Here is a 19,419-nt window from a genome sequence, read left to right on the forward strand (position 1 = left end):
TCAGACTTAAATTTTCGTCCATTGGGGTGAATTCCAATGTTTTCTTCGACGGGGGGCGGGAAACCTTTACTTTTCTGTCAGCTTTTTTGGAATGGGCGGGACCCAACTACCAAAGGGACAGGCCGCCCTGCAGCCCTCCAGGAGCAACGACTAGCGCAAGATAGAGAGGCCGGGAGCGAACTTCAGGAGAAGCCGGAAGTGGCGTAACGTCCGGTCAAGGCAGCCATCTCGCCGTGAGACAGCAGGTGTCGGAGCTGGAGCTGCAGGCGCAGCCGTGCGATGTTGTCCTCCGTAGCCATGTATTCGGCTCCTGGCAGAGACTTGGGGATGGAGCCGCACGGAGCCGCGGGCCCTTTGCAGCTGCGATTTTCACCCTACGCTTTCAACGGAGGGTAAAAACCCCAGAGAGCTCCGCTTTCACTTTCGCCCTTCCCCCATTTGCTGAAGCCTGTTTAGGAGTCACCGCCGTCAAGGCGCTGCCCCGGTCCCCTGCAGGCCTCAGAACCCTGAGCTGAGTGGGTCCGCACAAGGCCGGTCTCCCTGCCGTCCTCTCATGCCCTGTGTTTCCTTCTTCAGGCTCGCTTTGGTCAAGTTTACTTGGTGATTGCGATACAGCCTTGGTTTTTAGGGTTTCCCATTACAGCCCTGTCATTTGGGTTTTTATGTGGACCGGAACTCCATGCTCCTTGCTGCTGTACGACGGTAAAGTAGAAATTGAAACATAGCCTCTGCTCTGTGGAAGACCAAACTGGACCTCATGTACACGTTCCTTATGCCAGCAGGCGAGGGTAGAGGTTTAGCGTCTGAAACTTAAAAGTTAGGATTGTTTGGTCTGTGTTGTTAGATGCGTAGCTGGGTTGGTAGCGGAAACGTCTTAATTGTAGCCGCCTGATTTCTGTTATTTCTAATTGTAGCAGTTTGATCATTTTATTTCAAATAGAAGGTGGGATTGGTTGAGCAAACTTAGTTTCATAGATAAGTGCTTTTTTTTTCTTTGTCAGGAGGAGTCTCACTCTGTTGCCCAGGCTGGAGTGCAGTGACCTGATCTCAGCTCCCTGCAAGTTCCGCCTCCCGGGTTCACGCCATTCTCCTGCCTCAGCCTCCCAAGTAACTGGGACTACAGGCGCCCGCCACCACGGCCGGCTAATTTTTTGTGTTTTTAGTAGAGACGGGGTTTCACCGTATTAGCCAGGATGGTCTCGATCTCCTGACCTCGTGATCCGCCCGCCTCAGCCTCCCAAAGTGCTGGGATTACAGGCATGAGCCACCGCGCCCGGCTTTTTTTTTTTTTTTTTTTTTTTTTTTTTTTTTTTTTAAACGTTTAGCTTAAGTTCAGGAAAACAAAATACTCAGAAGATGGACCTTTTAATATGTGTGATCTTGTATGTTGTGTTCAAGTTTTGGTTTTTATTTCAATTACCAACTTTATCTTGAGTAATATAATTTTCCGTGGTGGCACGCCAGAGATACAGGGTTATAGAAAGATGCTTTGTTTAAGACTCTTGACAGGGAAGAGCTGTAAATTGAAGCAGTGGTTATAGTTACTAATCAAGCCTTGTACATTAAAATATATACATTCAATTTGAATGAACCGATGGTTCTTAAAGAAAACAAAAAGTATTGGCTGGGCACTGTAGCTCGCACCTGTAATCCCAGGACTTTGGGACGCTAAGGCAGGAGGATTATCGCTTGAGGCCAGGAGTTCAAGACCAGCCTGCGCAACATAGCAAGACCCCATCTCTACAAAAATAAATTTTAAAAACAAAGCAAAAATGTTAATTGGTTCCTCATAAATTTGAAATATTAATGCATATTTTTGGAGTGTGTTAGAAAGACAATGAAAGTCTGATTTTAGTCTTAGTTCTGCCACTAAAGGACAGTCAGGTCTTTGGTTACTTCTGAACTTCTTGAACCTAAATTTTCTTCATTAGTAGCTTCATAGTTTTTGGTGAGAATCGAGAGAGATGTATTTGGTAAATTGCAAGCCGTCATCTTATTTAATCATCATGAAAAGTGAATGTTCGATGATGTTAGCATCCTAGGGTCATATTAGACATTAAACTGTCAGGGTCAGAGAGCTGGTGTGAAGTTGAGCCAGGACTTAGCTATTTCACCACTGAGTTTATTCATGCTTTTCCATTATACTCCTTAACACTTCCTGTGATGACTAATTAAGTTGTACATTGTAGGGAGGGTTATTAGACCCATTTCATAACGCTATTCTCTATAAATAAGAATTTTCAGTGTTCAGTATGCCCTACTCATTACTCACTTTTTAATCCCTAGTAATCCAGTTTAAGCCATTACTGCCCTAAAAATTACTTAGAACTTTCTGATTACTTTTTCTCAGTCATTGTTCTTTTTCTTTAGTGTTTACTGCAGCTGACTTTCAGGCAGCCTTTGCTTCCACAAAATGAGGCCTCATTCTCTTTTTCTACTCTGTCTTTAAATGTAGTTAAACAAGTCATTGGCCCCCTTGTTTATCACTCAGCACTCTTTCATGTCTCATCGCTGGGAGGATAACTCCCAAATCTGGTTTTCCAGTTCTGCCTCTCATGAGTCCCTCAATTCTGGCTTCTTCGGTAAAATATTTCTAACTGGTTTTTCTGCTCTCACAATAACTCGAGACAGCTAACAAAACAAAAAGCAAGCTAATTATTCCCCTCAATCTCCTCTTCTCCTTTTTTATTATTATTTTTTGAGACAGAGTCTCACTCTGTCACCCAGGCCGGAGTGCAGTGGTGCAATCTTGGCTCACTGCAACCTCCGCCTCCTGGGTTCAAGCTTTCTGCCTTAGCCTCCCGAGCAGCTGGGATTACAGGTGCCTGCCACCATGCCTGGCTAACTTTTCTATTTTTAGTAGAGATGGGGTTTCACCATGTTGGCCAGGCTGGTCTCGAACTCTTGACCTCAGGCAATTTGCCCGCCTCAGCCTCCCAAAGTGCTGGGATTACAGGTGTGAGCCACCGTGCCCGGCCTCCTCTGCTCTCCTTTAAAATACTTTTTATAATTATGCCATGATTCTGCTCATTTAAGTTCTAAATCTTGGATGTCATAATTGGTTTTCCCAGTTCCTAACACATTTACGTAGGTATAACAACTTGTCTATTTTGTGTGTTTGTGACAATTTCGGATTTACCTGTTCACCCTGTTACCTTACTATTGCATTAGTAGTATTAGAACAGTGTTTCCATCCCATTTCATGTACTGTTATTGTCAGAGTAGTCTTCCTGAAACCCCACTTTGTAAATGGAACTTTTCTCTCTCTTGCATCTTTTTAAAAGACCAGATCTCCTGCTAATGCCCAGGCACCATCATAGCTCTCTGCAGGGTTCAAGCAGTCCTCCCACCTCAGCCTCCTGGTAGTTACAACTACAGGTCATTCTTGCTCAGAAAACCTTCGTGATTTCTTGCTAAAATTCCAAAATCTTTAGCTTAGCATTTGGGATTTTCTACAGTAGGAACCCTGTCCATCACATAAACCTTATGTCACTACGTGTGTTTGTGCAAAAATGGCTGCCTGAATGAGTTGCTTGAATGTACTATTTGAATTATTACCTGTTTGCCATTGCATGCTGTTTATATTACCTGGAATGCCATCCTTTTCTACGTGAGAGCTTTAGCATAAATCCCTCCTCAGTGAAAATAGTGGTTAAAGTTTTCTGAGTGCTTACGTCTGTGAGGCACCATGCCTTTAATTTCCACTATTGCATTGAAGCAGTGGTTATAGTTATCAATCAAGCCTTTTACAGTAAAATATACACACCCAAATATACACACCTTGTAACACAGGTACTGTTACCATCAACTTGGATTTGGAGAATTTTCCTAAGATCACATACCTAGTAAGTAGCAAGAGTGGGTCTCTGTCTCATGTAATTCCAGAGCCCAGGTGCTTAGTCATACTCTAGTGCCATAGCAGTTATAGCTAACACTTACTAGAGGACCAGTTACATGTCAGGGACTGCTATAAGGGCTTTACATATTTGATTCTTTGAACACCCTATTGAGGTAGCAACTGAAGTGATCTCTGTTGTATTTATGATGAAATTGAGGCCTTGAGAAGTAACTACCCACAGTCTCATATCTGCTAACTGGGAAAGCCAGAATTAGAACCCAGGCAGTCTGCTTTTGGAATTCATACTGTAAATTTCTTTGATAAGCTGTCAAATTGTACAGCCACAGAGGAAAAAATTTACTGTTTGTCCGTTTGTCATTGTATAAGGACTTGGGTATAAAGAAATAAGCATTATATAGGCGTTACATAAGGACTTGGCTATAAAGAGAAAGAAAGATAAATCCCATCTTCTCGAAACTCCTAGAGCTTGTGTTGTAGTACCGCTGTCTGTAGTTAACCCTCAAGGGCTCAGACGTGGTGTTTAGTTGTTCTGTATTAGTAGTACCTTGCACAAGTAAGCATTTAATGTGTTGGTGATGATAATTCATTGACTTTTCTGTTACCTCCTGCCAAGGAGACTTTGCCCTGATTTAGGCTTATTAATAATTTGTTTTTCCAGGCAACTTGTAACCAGGGGTTCATTCTCTTGCCGCTCATCTTTCCTCTTCCCATTTGAATCATGTTTTGTTGACATCTAGAGTATTTGATCCCAGTATGTGCTATGGAGCATTCTTCTATTTGTAGGGATAGGATTACCACCCTGGAGAATTAATGTTTTTTTTCTTTTTTCCTCAGTACTGTACTGGCAATTGCTGGAGAAGATTTTGCAATTGTTGCTTCTGATACTCGACTGAGTGAAGGGTTTTCAATTCATACCCGGGATAGCCCCAAATGTTACAAATTGTAAGTAAATATTTCTGAAGACATTTCACAATGCCTTTGTAATGATTTAATGCTGTGAGAGTTTCTACTTCTAAATGATTTGTTTCATGAGTTTTTAAGTTGCTGTTGGGAGCATTTTTATTAGAAAATCATTTTCTAAGTTAATGTTTCCTAATAATTCAATGTGCAGTCTTAAAAATATTTGCTATATTCAGGGTACCAAAAGTGCTTTCGGTAACTTAAATGTGTTCACCCCAGCATTTTACCATGAAAATTTTCAAATGTGCAACAAAAGTAAGAGAGTTTCATAATGAAAACCCGTATGCCATCACCTAGATCTTACTGTTTGTATTTTACTATAATTACTTTGTCACTTTTTCCATCTATACATTTGTCTTAGTCCATTTTATGCTGCTGTAACAGAATGCCACACACTAGGTAACTTATAATGGACAGAAATTTATTGATTTACAGTTCTAGAGGCTGCGAAGTCCAAGATTGAGGGGCTGGCATCTGGTGAGGGCTTTCCTGCTGTGTCTTAACATGGTGGAAAGCCAGAGAGAGAGAAAGAAGAGCGAGCGAACCCACTCCTGTGATAATGTCCATTCATGAGGGCTGAGCCCTCAGGACCTAAACACCTGGTCCCAACTCCCAGTACCATCACAATGGCAATTAAATTTCAACATGAGTTTTGAAGAAAGCATTCAAACCATAGCACCATTAATCATTAAATGGTATTTTTTAAAAATCTGCCTCCCCACACTGTTTTTTTTAACTTGAAACATTCGTTTTAGAAATACCCTAAGCCATTATATCCATAGCTCAGTTTTAATAGGCTAGCTGTGTTTTTCCTAAAACATGAAAATAAAGCCAAAACTTAAAAAAAAAAAAAAGCCTGCATAAATCAGCTAAATACATACTGCAGATTAGTAGTGGTCTGTATTTAACAGTTTTGGAAATACTTGTAAATGGTCATGAATTCCTGGGTTAGTTACAAAAGTCTATTAAACTTGAATTGTAATAGGAATGAATGGGACTTAGGAGGTTTAGGTCCTTTGGACAGGCCGTCCTTGTACTGTAGGAAGTAGGTACAGAAGAAAAGATACGTTTTCTTCCCTGGTCCCAGGGATAGCCCACATCTTATCCCAAAAAGCAGTGAAGTTTGTTTGCATCTTCCCGGTTCTCTTTCTGTCCACTTGCATCTTCTGATACCGTCTTTCTGCTTTCTGTTCATAGTGTTCTCGTGTTATCTTTTTTTCTCCTCGAGGATGACACTTGTACAACTTGAAAGTAGTAAATATTAGAAATAAGATTTTAAAACAACTTTATGGATACCATCCTTGTACTGGCTTTTACTCATCTTTTAAATGTTGCTTTAGTTACGTTTGCTGCTGAAGTGAGCACTTTTTTTTTTTTTTTAATGAAACACATCAGATATAGAGATAGAGAATAAGAACAATACAGCATTAACGAATGCCTGTATATATCTCTCATCCCATGTCCTGTGGGGCGGACCTAGAACTAGGGGTGCCTCTTCCAAACCTGTTGGAGACTATATTCTTTGCATGAAAACTCCCATTCCTTTGGTGGTACCTGGATATTTGGGAAAAGCATCTTGAAGTTCTAAGATTTCTGTCTTTCCCTGTTGGTATTGTCAGCCAATCTTGTTAGTAAAGGCAGTAAAGCCTTGTAGGGGATTGGAGTCTTCACCTCAGTGCAGTGAGGTTGGTGGTAGGGATAGAGTTGATGTTAGTGATGACCCTAGAGGTGTCGGCTGCTCTCCTAGTAGGACAAGTATGGTTTGTGCGGGTCATTCATAAGTTTCCAAAAGGAATTGTGGCCTCTGCAAAATATTGTGTAGGTTTCTTTATAGATTCATATAAAGATCTAGGAATTAATTTTTGAATTACATGGTTGAATTTGTATGTCTATGCCAAATTTTAGTCCTTTCCATACAGATGGACATTTGGCTTTTGTTTTGTTTTGTTTTCTTATGGGGTGCTATTTAAATGAATGCTCACTAGTGAGTCTAGAGCATCCCTCTGCATGCTGGCATAAGTATATTGACAAGATGGATGTCTAGCAGTAGAATTGGTGAAAGTGGTGTGTATTTAAAATTTTAATGGATACCACCAAATTGCCCATCTAACAAGTTAATCAGTTTATACTATTTCCACAACCTCACCAGCATTTAGTTAGGCGTTTTTAGCCATTATGATTGGTTGAAATAGTCTCTTTTTTAGATTTGGATTTCTGAGTAACATAGAGGCTCTTATGTTTATGGTGACTTAATGTCTCTTTTTTCTGTGACTTGTCTGTTCATAGACTGTTACCCTTCTTTTCTTTGTGTCGTTACTGCTTTTCTTATTTGTAAGAACTCTTTGCAGAATTAAAACTAGACTTTGATGGTAGGTGCTACCAGTATATTTTCTTAGGGTTTTAAAAAGCTATTCATAAATTTCTCTGTAGAGTTTTATGTAGTCAAATTTATGAAATTTTTCTGTGTGGCCCTTGGATTGTGTTATATTTAAATCTACCTTCATGAGGCTGGGTGCAGTGGCTCACACCTGTAATCCCAGCACTTTGGAGGCCAAGGCTGGCGGATTACCTGAGGTCAGGGGTTCAAGACCAGCCTGACCAACATGGTGAAACCCCATCTCTACTAAAAATACAAAAATTAGCTGGGCTGGTGGCGGGCGCCTGTAATCCCAGCTACTTGGGAGGCTGAGGCAGGAGAATTTCATGAATACAGGAGGTGGAAGTTGCAGTGAGCCAAGATTGTGCCACTGCATTCCAGCCTGGGTGGGTGACAAGAGTGAAACTCCATCTCAAAAATCAATCAACCAACCTACCTACCTATCTTCCCCAGCCCAAGATAGTAAAAAAATTCACCCATGATTTATTTAGTCCATTCATAGTTGCATTTTTAAAGTCTTTGATCCACCTATAATTCATCTGGACTGAGGGGTGAGATGTAGGAATACAGAACCCCCTCCCCAGAAGGGTGGCTGCTTGTCCCATTACCGTTTAGGACATAATGGGAATAGGGGTTTTAAATTTAAAATTGCCGAAGATATGCTTTGCTGTACTGTCTAACCAGCTCCGTTTTCTGAAATATGCTTTTTACAGAACAGACAAAACAGTCATTGGATGCAGTGGTTTTCATGGAGACTGCCTTACCCTGACAAAGATTATTGAAGCAAGACTAAAGGTAGATGCTTTTATACATTTCTACACTATTTCAAATTAATAGCAGTTCATTAAATTCTTTCAAGCCTACAGCATGACTGTTGGTCAGAATAGCTAGAGAGTCACTAGGTTAGTAGATGAATTATAAATGTATGCTAGAAATGAAATGATATCATTAAGGCAGGGTCATTAAAGTACCATAATGTGAAACAGCAGCACATTCCATTTGTTAGTCTTGTATCACATGAAGGGTTCTCTACCCTTTTAGAAGTAGCCTGGGAGGAGTTCTTCTGAAGATACTCTTCCCTCAAAAACAAAGCAAATCAATTTCTATGGCAGGAGAGAGCCCAGGAAAGATTTGACACAGGAGCTTGGTTTGCATCACTATCAGCTGATAAGTTTTTCCTCTTTACAATGCTGTGCTCTTAGTTGGCAGGATGCGTGAGTAGAAATACGAAAGAATGAATAAGCCAGGAGCTTGGACGAGAGGCACAACATGCACCATTAATTTCTGTTACCTGACAGGCTTCAGTTGATAGCCAGCTGCTGGAAGTCAGGGGTGATCACATTCTGTTTTGCCTATTTGTGAATAACACTTGAAATTATTTACACTTATGAGTGGTTACTGGAGTATGTAATGTATTTATTTAACTGACAGATGCTTTTTGAATGTGTAGAAAGGATTTCACTCAGTGTTTATCGGTTGTTAATACTTTTTTAGAAACTTATATTGAAAGCTATAGTGACTTACATTTACTGGCATATTCATATGATAATTCCTAATGTTTATTTTATAAATGGGAGTTAGAAGACAAAAGTAAACATGTCATTGTTAATAAAACAACGAATGGTGAATTCAACATAATGCACACCCCTTCCTGAAGTTTTTCTCTCATGCTTCATTAGGTGCTGAAGTAAATAAATGTTGGTGCTTGGTTTCAAAATGAAATGGAATGAAATTTTTTTTTTTTTTTTGAGACAGAGTTTCACTCTTGTTGCCCAGGCTGGAGTGCAATGGCATGTTCTTGCCTCACTGCAACCTCTGCCTCTTGGGTTCAAGTGATTATCCTGCCACAGCCTCCCAAGTAGCTGAGATTACAGGCACCTGTCATCACCCCCATCTAATTTTTGTATTTTAGTAGAGACGGGGTTTCACCATGTTGGCCAGGCTGGTGTCGAACTCCAGACTTCAGGTGATCCACCCACCTCGGCCTCCCAAAGTGCTGGGATTACAGGCGTGAGCCACTGCACCCGGCCTATGAATAATTTTTTATAGTTTTTATGTTGGAAAGACATTCCTCTGTAAAAATCTTATCCATACTTATAGTTCATTTCTAATCATTTTTCAGTGTTTTGACATTGTTTAATTTTACGGTACTAATTAGGTATCTATTTAGACACAGCGTCTCGCTTTGTTGCACAGGCTGGAGTACAGTGGTGCAATTGTAGCTCACTGTAGCCTTCATCTCCTGGGCTCAAACATTCTCCCACCTCAGTTGAGATTACACATGTGAGCCACTATGCCTGGCCGTTAGGTTTCTCATTAGAGATGGTTGCTATATGGTTAACAAAAATTGGTGATCTTGAATTCATTTTATGTTTATAATTTTTGTGATGTTTCTCTCCCAGTGGATAATGTAGGGTTCCCAAGGGTGTAGTAAAACTAGGATTTGCAGTCCCTGTATTGTCATGCTAAGACCCTGTTTTGGATGCTTGTGTTCTCTACTGGAGATGTTTGAAGGATCACGACCACTGCTGTGTATTAAAATCATGCAGAGTAAGGGTGCTGCCCTGTGTCTTCTGTTCTCACAGACATCTGCTTCACAAAGAGAGGGACTTACATCTGGGTTTGATCAGGGATTGGCATAATTTTTTCTGTAAAGGACCAGATAGTAAATATTTACAGCTTTATGGGCCATTTGATCTCTGTCATGACTATTTGTTTCTGCTTTTGTAGTGAAAAAGCAGCCACGGACAATATTCATAGAAATAGGGGGTAGGCTGGATTTGGCCCCTGAGCCAAACTACAGGGGTTGTTTGCTGACCCCGGTCTATATGCAGAGTGAGGGAGAGAGATGGATTTAAACCCATCTTCCTTAGGCCACTTCATGTGCCCTCGCATGGACATTAGCTCTTGGATTAGCAGTACCCAAGAGTACCCAAGATAAGGGTGGTATGGAAAATAGAGCCTTTAAACCAGAGAGCTGAGGGCAAACTTAGTATTCCTTCCCTTAAAGTTTTATCTTAGTAATACTGTGTTGGTTGATCATGAAAGAAATAGGCATGCTTTCCCCTTTCACTGTGGTATGCATTTATTCACTGTATACTGTGGGTTGTTCTAGTCTATAATAGCCTCTGCCTCTACATGCCTGTTAACTTTCATCAATAATTGCAGATGTATAAGCATTCCAATAATAAGGCCATGACTACGGGGGCAATTGCTGCGATGCTGTCTACGATCCTGTATTCAAGGCGCTTCTTTCCATACTATGTTTACAACATCATCGGTGGACTTGATGAAGAAGGTAGAATTCCTTTTTTCTGGAAAATGGTGGGGAGGAGGAGTTATTATTTCCTAGATGTGTGTGTCTCCACCTAGAGTTGAAAAGAACCATAAATACCATCTGACACAAGTCTCGTTTCATTTCTGATAATGAAAGTGATGAAGAAACGGAAGCTAATATACGACACCCAAAGGCATATTGAAAGCTCTAATAGTGAATGTTGAGCAGCCGGTTATTTTGCTGTTTTCTCAGGATCTTGCATGAGTTAGTAGTAAATAATTAGGAGTTTTTATCTTATAGAAAGAAATGACCTAAACGTGATTCTGAGTATTGAAAATTTTTTTATTAACAAACATACTTCAGAAAAGTTCTTTAAAGGTTTTAGAAGTCATTTGGGGTGATTAATAATAAGCATCTATTCCAGTGTTTTCAGAACTTTTTGAAACACGTCTTTGATTTTCTGTCAGAATAAGACCAGGAGTCCCTGAGAATGTTAGTCTTGTTACTTAATATTCCATCCCGTTTTTGATCCAGAGCTACATTACCCCACATGGGCACCAATGTTTTCCACCAGTTCGTGTTTGGATTGGCTTCTGGTTGCATCTAAAAAACCAAGTACAATCTCCCAGGACAGATCTGTGTCACCATTTATAGTAGTCCATTGAGATAAGAAGTTACAGAAGTGTCTAGACGAGGACGTCGTTGGTGTAAGCCCATATTCTGTGTTCCTTCTGGCTGAACTTGTGGCTGAAGTAGCCCTAAAAGTGGGGGCAGAGGAATTCCTGTAAGGGACTGTCCTGAACCTAGTTGGGGTTCCAGAACACTAAATCTCAGGGTAATCAGTCAAAAGCATTTAGTGCTGCAACAGTCCTCTCAGCAGACAGCAGGAAAAGATGTGTCCAAGGAGAGGGAGTTGATTTGAGTGTTTAAGGAATTTGGTTCAGGGCCAGGGATAATTTCTCTGTGTTTAGCAACAGGGGTAATTTCTCAGTGTTTCAAGCAATAGCCTAAACAACATTATCAGTGCCTGGGAATGTTCAAGGCAGGCCTTGGCTTGGGTCAGAGCCTCCAGGGGAATACATGCAGCTGGCCACATCACAGAACATCTCAGTTGGACGCAGAAAGAAACAAGGGGACTGGGGACCCTAAATCCTGTGAAAGAGTCTAAGAGGAAAGAGCCAGGCTTCATTTCAGCGCCCTGCCTCTCAGGTGTTGACTCCTATCCCTTTCTGTTCCATGAGCATTTTCTTTGCACGCTCTATCTCTGACTCAACATCCACCCCCATACACAGCCTTGGGGAGCATTTTGATCATTTTACTACCAAGGTTTAGGTGTAGACAAATTAGGTTGACACAATTTCTTTTTAAGGCTTTCAACCTTACTTGAAAACTAAGAGAAAAAGTAAAGCGTAGAAATAGTAAAAATAGAAATGAATTACCTTTAACCTGGGTAATTAGATTCTAGCTACAAATTAATTTGCCTAACTTTGCATGCTGGATGCTTCTGATGTCTTTTTTGACTCACGTTATGCCTGGCTTTAATGTCAGATTAATAGATTCAGATTTTAGCAACATTAAAAATAGGTGTCAGCAGGCCAGACAGCATCCTTTGAGTTTTTCCGAGCGTTAGAGAGTCTAATCTGGGAAAGCTGATACCTACTAAGCAGCAGACCTAAGATTCAGGTTTGACTTTGTTTCATGTCAGAGCCCTGTTCTTCGATTTCCATGTAACAGTGTTGCTAGTTTTGGTGACAACCTCAAGTGTCTCTAGAATTGTCTTTCTAAGGTTGTCTGGTTGACTTTAAGTGTTCTTTAAACTAATTGTTATTTTATAGGGGAATTTGTGTGAATAATAAAGCAGTCCTCTATCTTCTTTTTCCATTGCCCTAAGACATTTTTCAACTCTTTTACCTGTATTTCCTGGTACTTACCTCCATTTTCCAAAACTCTATATTTATACTGCACTCTTTTGAGATATCTTTTGGTGTTTTCTTCTGGTAGATGATGGTTCTTAGTTCTTCTGTGTCCTCTTCCTCATTAGCATCCTCCTGTAACACATTACACTTCTGATAACATAGACCTTTAATATTTTTACTGTGACCAGATAGATATTGATCTTCGTTGCACCAAGTAGCATGCATTCATATTTTCTTTCTTGTGTAACTCGTTTTTTTTTTTTTCTCAAGTTAACTCTCTCTAATTGGCTCAGAGTTCTTTAAACTTTTTGTCAGTTCCTTGTACGTTCTCTGAATACAATTCATCTGGTTGTCAGACCTCACATACTAGGTGGATCTCTTTTCCCCTTGCTCCAGGATGGACCACTGCCATCCTGAGATTCCCGCACATCCTGTGCTCTCCTCTTTTTTGATTTATTTCCTTATTTTAGAGGCTTACCTCCTGAGAGATTTCTGAACAAAACAAAACCGGACCTTTTTGAGACTTTGCTTTTAGGATCTTTTCTTTACCCTGGTGTTCTGAAATTGTATAGTGATATTCCTTGCCTAGAGTTTCTTACTTATTTTGTCCTCTTTCTCCACCTTCTTTCCTCTCCTCCTCCCCTACCCTTCCCCACCTTCTCCACAACCACCTGGATTATGACCTGGTACTTTAGTTTTGACTCCACATGTTACCCATCTCTCTCTTTTTTCTTCTACTTTATGAAGATTTCCTTACTTTTAGCTTTTCATCCTTTACTGATTGCTTTTATTTCTGGTGTCATTAATTTCCAAGAGCTGTTTCTTATTTTTTAGCTTTTTTTAAAAAAAATTCTGTTTTTGTTAGATGTTTTGTACTTTCTTTGTATATTTCATCAGAGTGCTTTTTTTTTTTCATGTTGTATGTTCATTTTTGGCCTGTGTCTTCTGTGTTAGAGGCTTCCTTCAACTTTCTGATTTTTTTTTTTTTTTTGGCTGTCCATTCACATTGAAGTGTTGTATGAAAATTTGATTATAAAAGTCCTTGTTTACATAGCTTGTCAACTGACAGCCATTAACTGGGTGCTTCAATAAGCAGCATTTTCTTCAGATGAAGAATTTCTTTAATCTTTTTTCCTGGGGTGAGGTGGGACTACAGGAGGAGAAGCCTGGTTGGCAGCATTTTAGGCCTCGGAGGAGGAAGGGGCCTGATGGTCTGTGTTTTGTTTACACCAACTTTCCATTTCATGTGTTTTGCTCCTACCCTTTGCCACTCTAGAACCTGGTCCCCTAAGTCGAGAGCCTCTGCTAATGTATCAGGAGACTTCATTTACTGTCTTCTGTGTTGGTGGATGCAGGGACCTGGAGAGCAGTGCTCCATATTGAAACCTTCAGGACAGCAAGGTCCACAGCTCTTTCCCTTGGTGTCAACCGCTGTCGGCACTAACCTCTCTGTCTTTATTCTCTTAGCTGCTGTCATGCCTTTTAAATATTTTTCTCCCAAATTAAAAGTGGCTTTAGTTTTTCGGTAGTGAAAATAATCAATCAGTACATGTTTATACATACACTCGTGCAGTTTTATATAAGTAGGACTTTGGTATCTGTTTTTCTGTAACTATACATTGTCTATTATCAAGGAGATCTAAGCTGTATGCATAGTGATTTTTGTATTTAATTAAATTTTTTTTTCTTCTGTTTTTGCTGCTGTAACACATAGTTTTTAATAGCTGACTTACACAGTATGGCTGTACCATCATTTACCTAACCAGTCCTCTAAAGGACATTTTGGCTTCCTGTTTTCTTGATATAAACAATATGATGAACGTCATTGTACATCCATTTTTGTGAACTTCTCCAATTATGCTTGTCTTGCTAAAATAGACTTCTAGTAGTTGAAGTATTGGGTCAGATAATTTTTTTTGTATTTTGTTGACTGTACCCTTTCTGAAGGACATGCCAGTACCCCGAGTACCTGGTTTTATGTAGCCTTCCCAGTATTAGAATTAACACATTTGGAAACATGTTTTTCCCCATTGAACAGTCTATTATTTTCATTTATATATATTTTTGGGCATGTTTTCATATGTTTATTGAGTTTATAAATTTCCTCTTTGGAGACTGATTAATGTGTTAACTGTTGCCCATTTCCTTATTTGCAGGTTTTCTTCTCATTGATTTTCAAGAACTACATTCAACTGTGTCAAATGTCTGTAATATAGACGACCCCAAGAGTGTTATTTGTCTCTTTTGGGCAGTGCCTTTTGCTACACAGAAATTTCTGTGTTTCATACAGTCTAATCTGTCAGTCATTTCTTTATGACATTCAGTTTCTTGCCTTGTTAGAAAAACCTCTCCCATCCAAAGCTTACCTGTGTTTCTTTTAAGACTTGTCTGATTTTTTTACATTGAAATTATTGTGCTTTTTGGATTTTACTTTGATGAGGAAAAGCACTTTGTAGTCAAGATTTATGCCATTCTACATTTATTTTTATTTTTATTTTTATTTATTTATTTTTGTTGTTTTATACTGATTTTAGTAGTGTCTCTCTTCCTTCTTCTAGGGGATCTTTAAAGCTGTGTTCTTGGACGTAGCCCACCATTTCTTCGGTTTGTTTTTTCAAATTTGTTGTGTGTGGTTTTCTGAGATAGGTCCCATCCTTGGGTAAAGCTTTTGGACCTCAGTTTATATGTGGCCCGTCGTCCTCATGAGAGATATAATCATTTTTTTGCCTTTACACCTTATATCTCTTTCTTTTTTTGTATATTAAGGTTAGTGGATTGCCTGCTGTGATCTCGTGTCTTGTCCCAAGCTTGCTTTCAGCAAAAATACTTCCCACAGTTTCTTAGGTGACCTCAGATGGTGCCTTCTCCACCAGAGAATTTCAGTTTACACAATTCTTTTTTTTTTTTTTTTTTTTGACACCAAGTCTCGCTCTGTTGCCCCAGCTGGAGTGCAGTGGCGTGATCTCGGCTCACCACAACCCTGCCTCCCGGGTTCAAGCGATTCTCCTGCCTCAGCCTCCCAAGTAGTTGGGACTACAGGCACATGCCACCACGCCCGGCTAATTTTTGTATTTTTAGTAGAGACGGGGTTTCACTATGTTGGCCAGGCTGGTCTCGAACTCCCGACCTTGTGATCTGCCCACCTCGGCCTCCCAGAGTGCTGGGATTACAGGCATGAGCCACTGCGCTTGGCCAAGTTTACACAGTTCTATAGTAGAAAACATACAAAGCTAACAGTGGCAGTTGTACATAGTTAGTAAGAAGACTGTCCCTATATCACATCTCCCAGGGTACTGAGTTCTGGTATATAATGTGTTTTCCAAATCAGTTATGTTTTTAAAAAATCATACGTTGTAAATGATTCATGATTTCTCATACCCAGAACACAGTTGTTTTTAACAGGCCTTTTTAAAAATTGTAGAATTACCTGTGTTCTTTTTAAAACTCGAATAATATAGAAACATAAGAAGTAATTCCTTTCTTTTCTTGCCTCTAATTCAGTGCTGAAAGATAACCAACCACAGTCTGTTATTTATCTTTCCAGACTTTTTTGTGCTTGTACAAAGAGTTTTCTTATTCTTTTAAACAAAAATAGTATTGTATTATACATGTTACAGAATTCTCTTCATTTTACTTTGTCTTGCGGATGTGTCCCTTGGACCTGTCTATATACATAGGTAGTGCTTTCCTTCAAGTTCTCCTCTTCATTAGCTTAGGAGAGCCAAGATATAAAGACTTTCTTATAAATTACTGTTTGAGTTTGGTTGATGTGCCCTACACAGACCTTACTGTCTCTCTGTGTTCTCCCTACTCTCTTGTGGGTCCTTACCTACTCCCATGGCTTGGATTATTTTTGTGAATTCTCATGGCTTCCAACTCTTTTTACATCTGCAGTGGTTAATTCTCGTGCCATCTTTACCTGAAGATCATAAAAATGCCCTTCTCCCTCTTACTCACCCTTTCTGTGTTAATATTGTATTTTAACTCCCAAGCATAGTTTACCCTTGAACAACACACCAACACAGGGGTTGGGGCTGTCTGCTGGGTGGCACCTGTGCGATGGTGACTGTGTGCTGGTTGTCACCTGTGCGATGGTGACTGTGTGCTGGGTGGCATCTGTGCGATGGTGACTGTGTGCTGGTTGTCACCTGTGCGATGGCGACTGTGTTCTGGCTTTCACATGTGCAACAGTGTGTGTGGTGCAGCTGTCACCAGTGCAACAGTGACTGTGTTCCAACTGTTCCCTGACGTTTTAGCCAAGGTGATAGTCCATTTTGTGTCACGTTTTGACTTGATTTATTTTTGTGATGATTTGGGATTGTGATTGGATGCCATCCTTATGGATACTATTTTCTTCTTTAAGGAAAGGGGGCTGTATACAGCTTTGACCCAGTAGGGTCTTACCAGAGAGACTCCTTCAAGGCTGGAGGCTCAGCAAGTGCCATGCTACAGCCCCTGCTTGACAACCAGGTAATGATATGTGTCTAATTTGTCATAGTATTCATTTGAAGTACTTTTCTCCAAGTTCTCTTCATTAGCTTAGGAGATCCAAGGTATAAAGACTTTCTTATAAATTACTGTTTGAGTTTGGCAGATGTGCCCTGCAGAAGCCTTACCATCTCTCTCTGTGTTCTCCCTACTCTCTGGTGGGTCCTTACCTACTCCCATGGTTTTGACTGTTTTCCTGTATTCTCATGGCTTCCAACTCTTTTATGTCTGTAGTGATTAATTCTTTTGCCATCTTTACCTGAAGATCATAAAAATACCTTTCTCCGTCTTACCCACCGTTTCTGTGTTACCCAGTATTGTACTTGAACTCCCAAGCCTACAACTGACCCTTGAACAACACAAGGGTTGGGGTGCCAATTCCCCAAGCACTGGAATATCCACATATAACTTTCGACTCCCAGAAAACATTACTAATAAGCCTACTGTTGACTGGAAGCCTTGCCAATAATATAAACTGTGGATTATCACGTGTTTTATATATGTATTATGTGCTGTATTCTTATGAGAAAGTAAACTACAGGAAAGAGAAATGTTATTAAGACAATCATAGGAAGAGAAAATACCTTTACGATACTGTATTTGTTGATACTGTAAGTTTACATCATCTGTTTACAAGGAGAATCATCTGGAGTGGTGGACAACCACAGCTGCAGACCTCAATCTACAGTACATATCAAGCAAGTCAGCCTTTTCTTGTAATGTCATAACTTTCCCTGCTCTTTGGGGAGCACTTCCAGCACCACTAGTAGCACTTTGTTTGGGTCACTTGTTATTTAAGGCTTATAATATTGCACTAAACACAATGAAAAACAAAGGAGAACCTTGAGAGATCACTTTAACTTTTTATAATCAATTTATGTGTATTTTATGGTAGTGAATGATAAAATAATTAGTATCTACATATAGTTTATACATTTGTGACATACTTTTCTCTTAATTTTTAAAATATTTTTAGGCTACTCAGCTCATCTGAGTTTTTTCAAATTGTTGCAGATCTCCAAAAATGTTTCAGTATGTTTATTGAAAAAGTTTATGTATAAGTGGACCTGAGCAGTTGAAAACTGTGTTATTTAAAGGTCACCTGTATTTCTAATTTGTCCCTCTTTTTGATTACTGCTGGCTAAATTCAGACCTACATTGTTAGATTATTGGATTTATTTTCTAACATCCTTTCTGCCTGCAAGCTTACTTCCCTAATTCATCCTGCTCAGTTTTCTGAAGTGTGTTATGTATAGCTACTCCTCTGCTTATTGCTTATTGACCTCATCTCCTGTCACCCACTACACCCAGACCCTAACTCTGCTTTTCTCAGAAAAGATGTGCTTTTCCTGACTCCATCCCACTTCTCCAGTCTGGAATGTTCTATGCTCTTCAGTGTAGCCTTCAGCACTCACCTACTTAAAAGTCCTTTCTGCTGAAGCCTTTCTTCTTCTAGGAGACTTAGTGGACAACTGTTGGGGCTCTCCTGGCTCTTAATTTCTTCTTAGTTATAACAATTCTCTCATCACTTTGCTTGCATATGTCCGCCTCTCTAGGTCATGTGCTCCTCGAGTGAGAGCTTTGCCAGTGAACCTTTGTCAGATTTCTGGTGTGTGTGATTCATCCAGGTCTGGAAGGGTCTTCATTCAGTCTGAGGGACATTTTAATTTTGTGTAGCATTTTCATCACAAATCCTCGTACGCATGAGGGTGTTGGAAGAAACTTGAACCTTTCCTTTGTGCTTACTGTCACGTGACATCTCACCCACGTTTCCTGTCCCACCAGGTTGGTTTTAAGAACATGCAGAACGTGGAGCATGTCCCGCTGTCCTTGGACAGAGCCATGCGGCTGGTGAAAGATGTCTTTATTTCTGCGGCTGAGAGAGACGTGTACACTGGGGACGCGCTCCGGATCTGCATAGTGACCAAAGAGGGCATCAGGGAGGAGACTGTTCCCTTAAGGAAGGACTGATCTGTGTGCTGTTGTCACCAATCAGTTCAGAACTGGTTGATTTTGTACTTTGGAACTGTACCTTGGATGGTTTTGTTTATTAAAAGAGAAACCTGAAGTACTCATTGTGCTGTAACTTGTCTTCTCTAAGCAAGACAGATATAGGAAGTAGAATTTCTTTTAATTTTCTTCATTTTCCCCACCCTTTTCTATTTTTCCGAGATTTTTTTTTTTTTTTTTTTTTTTTGCATTTGAAGTAATGAAAACAGGTCATGTTAGTTTTCCCTTACACTAATGAGCTAGGAATTTATCTGTAAAAGTTAACCTTCTGGGCAAACGTACCTTATGAAGAGGGCTCTGATATTTATTCAGCCAGCTTGCCTGAAGGGTCCTTTCAACCATCCCTAAGGGAGAGTATTTTCCAGGGTTTTATTAAGACTCTAATGGTTATAAATGAAATATCTTAAGATTTTTCACTTCTGGGATTGTTGAGCAGTCTGGAATAGCTGTTTTGGAGAAAAATCTTCAACCAAAATAAAACTGTAAAAAAAAAAATAGGCCTTTATACAAGCTTTAGCCAGAAATCTGGGAT

At 39.9% G+C, this 19,419-nt stretch overlaps 1 protein-coding gene across 1 annotated transcript; it reads left to right on the forward strand.

Moving 5' to 3' along the window:
* Nucleotides 1–203: 203 nt before the first annotated feature.
* Nucleotides 204–18,952, forward strand: PSMB1 (proteasome 20S subunit beta 1). The gene is made up of 6 exons (NM_001260636.1): nt 204–392; nt 4,694–4,801; nt 7,910–7,991; nt 10,365–10,494; nt 16,753–16,859; nt 18,663–18,952. The coding sequence occupies exons 1-6, from the start codon at nt 280–282 to the stop codon at nt 18,846–18,848; spliced, it is 726 nt and encodes a 241-aa protein (NP_001247565.1). The 5' UTR covers nt 204–279; the 3' UTR covers nt 18,849–18,952.
* Nucleotides 18,953–19,419: the final 467 nt, after the last annotated feature.

This window comes from Macaca mulatta, chromosome 4, assembly GCF_049350105.2.
Source record: "Macaca mulatta isolate MMU2019108-1 chromosome 4, T2T-MMU8v2.0, whole genome shotgun sequence".
Classification (NCBI taxonomy): domain Eukaryota; kingdom Metazoa; phylum Chordata; class Mammalia; order Primates; family Cercopithecidae; genus Macaca; species Macaca mulatta.